Here is a 5,000-nt window from a genome sequence, read left to right as displayed (position 1 = left end):
AATTGTAAAACAGACATGCACTGTTTACATAAAACCCATTAGAATACCTAATCAATCGCTATTTGCACTTCTCCTCCCCTGTGTTTGCGCGATACTCCCACTTTCCCCTGACCATCCTATGAATGCATATGCATGAAACGGAAAAGCGCAAATAGCCATTCTCAGTTCCCTCAACAGGCAGTCTGCGCTTTTTCCTGGCCCTATATGTCATATACTGTTTATACTGCACTACCTGTCTATACTGTTCACATTGCACTTTTCTGCCTTTTTGCACTTCTGGTTAGACACTAACTGCATTTTGTTGTCTCTGTACTTGCACAATGACAATAAAGTTGAATCTAATCTAATCTAATCTAATCTAATCTAATCTAATCTAATCTAATGTCTCTATCCTCCATAGCAGAGATGCAGACCTACCCTACAACCTCATACTGATTACCTTTCACTTTAAGGAGAATGGTCACAAATGTGTTTAGAATGTTTCTGAAGGAAGATTCTGTTTGATGTTGTGCTCAAACATCCATTTTAAATGAGGAAGTGTGAGTGTAGTGTGAGTGTAATCTTTTGAATGGTATGATTCTGGAATGACCTCTAGTGTTCTGATTGGATGATCACATTTGACAAGTTGCCTGCTAATGGTTCACATTCTCCAAATAGAAATGTATTGTCTAATATCATTGATAAAGTGTCCAAATAACATTGCCTGGCAAAATGACTGGAAAAGTTGCCCTGCAGTGTTTCCCATACATTGACTTATTTGTGGCGGCCCACCACAATATCAACATTGACCACCACACAATGATTTTCCAGGTTGTACTAAATTGTGCTTAAATCTGGTTAGCATCATAACCACGCTACGCTAATTTGTTAAAAACGGTTGCATTCAAGTTAATTCTGCAAACCAACCACCACAAATGGAATTCAGTTCTCTGGAAAACACTGCCTTGTGTATAATCACTGTCACTCCATGTGAAAGCTCACGCGTCTCACCCATGCTCACGTTCCTCTCCTCCTGTTGTGCTTCTCTCACAGGCCTGCAGGTTCTACAACTCCCAGCTGCACATCGTGGAGTTTAAGCATGAGGAGTATGCTGGAGACCACCGCACGCTGCCCAGGTATGCACAACACTTCATTCACTCATCCCTCTCACCTGATTCACTCTCATCCCGGTCACCTGATTCACTCATCCCTCTCATCATTTCTTGAATTTCCCCTGGGGATTAATAAAGTATCTAAATATCTATCTATCTATCTATCTATCTGATTCACTCATCCCAGTCACCTGATTCACTCATCCCTCTGACCTGATTTACTCATCCCTCTCACCTGATTCACTCATCCATCTGACGTGATTTACTCAGTCATGTCACTCTTTTACACATACTGTACTGTTGCTTACTCATCGCATACGCATTCGTTCACTTAGCAGATGCTGCCATCAATAGAACCAGCCTTCTACAGTGCTCTCCATTAAGCACATACTGCAGAACCAGTCATCTACGGTGCTCTCCATTGAGCACATAGAACCGGTTTTCTACAGTGATCCCTGACCTCTGACCTTCCATGGGCCTGGCGCTCGGCACCAGTGGAATGTTTTCCTCTCTCCCCCAGGGGTTGCCATGGTGGACTGGGGTCAGTTCGCATGACCCCCCTCCCTCCGCTAGCCGCGGGTCTGGATGCTGAGCCGTCACCATTCCCACATATTTTTAGCCATCCTGGATCTCTGTTCATCCGTCTGTTCGCTTACTCGCTCACACACACACACACACACACACACACACACACACACACACACACACACACACACACACTGAGCACACTACTAGAGGAAACCCAAAACTTTATTTTTGCAAAGGCCCTCGGAAATGCTTGTGGTCTGCCTTTTACATAATGGACGTTGTAAATAGACGTTCTGGTTGTGTCCTATGGGCCTCTCGTGTGTCCGAGTGGAAAAACAGACTAGTTCACTGCGAGGCTAAAAAATCTGATGTAGTGGGACATCGTTCACAAAGTGGGGCATCTGTCATGCAGTGATATGTCTCAAGTGTAGTGGGACATCTCTGATGGAGTTGGAGATCATGGGAGACATCTCTCACATATTGGAACATCTCTGGTGTAGTGAGATATCTCTGGATTAGTGAGACATCTCCCACATATTGAAACATCTTTGGTGTAATGGAAAATCTCTGGTGTAGTGAGACATCTCGCACATATTGGAACATCTCTGGAGTAATGGAACATGTCTGGTGTATTGAGACACCTCTGGATTAGTGAGATTTTTCACATAATGGAACATCACTAGTGTAGGAAGATATCTCTAGTGTAGTGAGATATCTGCCACATAGGGAAACATCTCTGGTATAATGGGACATTTCTCTGGCGCGGTGAGATCTCTCAAAGGTTGGCTTGAATTGTGAAGAGGAAGCAAGAGAGGAGAAGAATTAAAAAAAATGATCTCATGTGACATCAGCCAGATTCCTTGGTTGAGCCTCCCAGCCTGCCTTTCAGAAGGGCAGCCACGCCACCCTCACATCACAGAGCACTCACAAAGGCCTCTCGCTCATCAGCGCATCCAAGCGGGCACTGGTGCAGACGCCTTTCTGTGGGGTCCTGTCAGGCAGGGAGACAGATTGGGCGGCCAGGACTCGGGCTGTTCTGTGCTCGTAAATCCACCATGTTGTCTTAAGGGGCAGGACGGGGGTAATTAGGCCTGGGTAACTTTCTCACAGTAACAATGCCCTTCTCCCCAGGCCCTTCTGAAAGTGTGAAAGGATGAATAGCAAAAAGGCTACATCCACCATTACATGGCTCACGTCCTCCATGGAATGCAATAAACATGAATAATTGAGATGAGATGCAATCCAAACGAGGCGCAATAAAATGAATAATTGAGATTAGATAAAGCAGCTAAATGAAACTGCATTTTTTTAAAGCCCCTGAACGTGTCTACATGCTTTTAAATGTCACGCCCTGGGGACATGGGTAATGAGATCACACTGGTGGAGAGACTGAGTGTCACCTGCTATGGATGGAGGCAGCAGCAGCAGAGGAGAAGCTGCCCAGCACAGTCTCTACACACTTTCTAACTGACCAAAGCACACTCTATATGGTCTTTAAGTTAGCACAGCAAAATCAAACCAGCACACTCTATGCACTGTTTAACTGAGTACAGCAAAGTCAAGCCAGCACACTCTTCACACTGTTTAACTGAATGCAGCAAAGTCAAGCCAGCACACTCTTCACACTGTTTAACTTAATGCAGCAAAGTCAAGCCAGCACACTCTTCACGCTGTTTAACTGAATGCAGCAAAGTCAAGCCAGCACACTCTTCACACTGTTTAACTGAATGCAGCAAAGTCAAGCCAGCACACTCTTCACACTGTATAACTGAATGCAGCAAAGTCAATCCAGGTTACATCCTCAGCATTTGTCAGGCCTCCTAATTGTTTGTAAGAAGCGGAGGGGAGGCGCGGTGGCAGAAGGCCAATTGAATCAGGAGAATGGATGGGACAGCAGACAGACAGCACGCAGAGCGTACCATGGGAGCTGGGGGGGGGGGGGGGGGTGGGACAGCAGACAGACAGCACACAGAGCGTACCATGTGAGCTGGGGGGGGGGTGGGGGGATGGGACAGCAGACAGACAGCATGCAGAGCGTACCATGTGAGCTGGGGGGGGGGGGGTGGGACAGCAGACAGACAGCACGCAGAGCGTACCATGTAAGCTGGGGGGGGGGGGGGTGGGACAGCAGACAGACAGCACGCAGAGCGTACCATGTAAGCTGGGGGTATCTGTATGTACTGTTTATTTAATGCAGTGTTTTTACGTTAGTTCATGTAGTGTAGTTAATATACTGTATATGTATGTATAACATAAAGTGGAGCTTCTCTCTCTCTCTCTCTCTCTCTCTCTCTCTCTCTCTCTTTCACTCTCCCCTTGCATTTACCTTATTCTCTTGTGCTGTGTTTTCCTTCCAGAAAGCTCTACAAGGCTGAGAAGCTGCCCTCTCACTCCTTTGAGATCGACCACGAAGATGTGGACAAGGATGAGGTCAGTTGCCCGGCAGTGACCCTGTCATTATTTAGCCCTTAACGAGCCGCCTCAGGGACAGCTTAATTCCACTAGCCGAGGTGCTGTATATTAAAATGGAAATGCATGACAAGTGAATTATGATGGAAATGATAGCTTAACAACCAGCTGGCTCAGTGCCAGGGCTTAGTGTTGATAAAGGGGGCGAGAGCTGACTCAAGAGATCAGTTGTGAGCTGTGAACATGAGCTGTGTGCCAAGGGCCTGGCCTGCTAGACCAGCGTAATTCACTGCAGTCAATCAATAAGCCACCAATCTGCACATCACACTTAATTGAGCCCGGCGAGAACGAAAACCAACACTAATTAATCTGCAGTGGCCTCAAGTGACCCTCGAGAGGAACTCAGGACACTGAGACGCAGCAGGCAGCTTGAGTCTGAATCCTCCCCCCCCCCCCTTCATCTTGGCTCTGGTCTGGAATGCCAAAGCAGCCAGTCGCCTCTCTGGAGAGGGAGTCAGAGTGAAACTGAGTGCCATTGTGCGCCATCCTGGCTCACTGCGAGTGCTGTGCTGTGTGCTGTGCTGTGTCCCGCAGGACACCACGTCGCTGTCGTCGTCCAAAGGCGGCGGCGGGGGAGGGGGCGCGGGGAGCGGCACAGGGGGAGCGGGCGTCTTCAGATCTGGCTGGCTCTACAAAGGGAACTTCAACAGCACCGTCAACAACAGCATCACTGTCCGGGTGAGGAAGGGGAAGTGGACGCCGCGTGCTGGGTCTGGCTCTCAGCCTCTAAGCTCACAGGCCGGCTCATCCTCTCTCATCTCTCTCTCTCTCTCTCTCTCTCTCTCGCTCTCTCGCTCTCTCTCTCTATCCCTGTCGCTGTTCCACTGTGGCAAACGCCTACTGTGACTAAAAGCCAAGCCAGAAACACCTGCCTGAACATCCATCTCCCTCTCTCTCCCTCTCTCTCCCTCT

At 47.9% G+C, this 5,000-nt stretch overlaps 1 protein-coding gene across 3 annotated transcripts in view; it reads left to right on the top strand.

Moving 5' to 3' along the window:
• The window catches only part of dock10 (dedicator of cytokinesis 10), a 136,089-nt gene that overhangs the window by 74,522 nt on the left and 56,567 nt on the right, over positions 1-5,000 (top strand). For all 3 annotated transcript variants that reach the window (XM_076282758.1, XM_076282756.1, XM_076282757.1), the window contains exons 4-6: positions 1,033-1,115; positions 3,977-4,049; positions 4,623-4,766. In XM_076282758.1, the coding sequence (XP_076138873.1) occupies positions 1,033-1,115; positions 3,977-4,049; positions 4,623-4,766 (300 nt within the window). The remainder of the gene's footprint in view (positions 1-1,032; positions 1,116-3,976; positions 4,050-4,622; positions 4,767-5,000) is intronic.

Source organism: Alosa pseudoharengus, unplaced genomic scaffold (assembly GCF_046254945.1).
Source record: "Alosa pseudoharengus isolate Yale_2024_CS ecotype anadromous, Long Island Sound unplaced genomic scaffold, YU_APseudo_1.1 YU_APseudo_1.1_scf_13, whole genome shotgun sequence".
Taxonomy (NCBI): domain Eukaryota; kingdom Metazoa; phylum Chordata; class Actinopteri; order Clupeiformes; family Clupeidae; genus Alosa; species Alosa pseudoharengus.
Note: the sequence above shows the minus strand (reverse complement) of the source record. Positions and strands in the feature narration are given on the sequence as shown.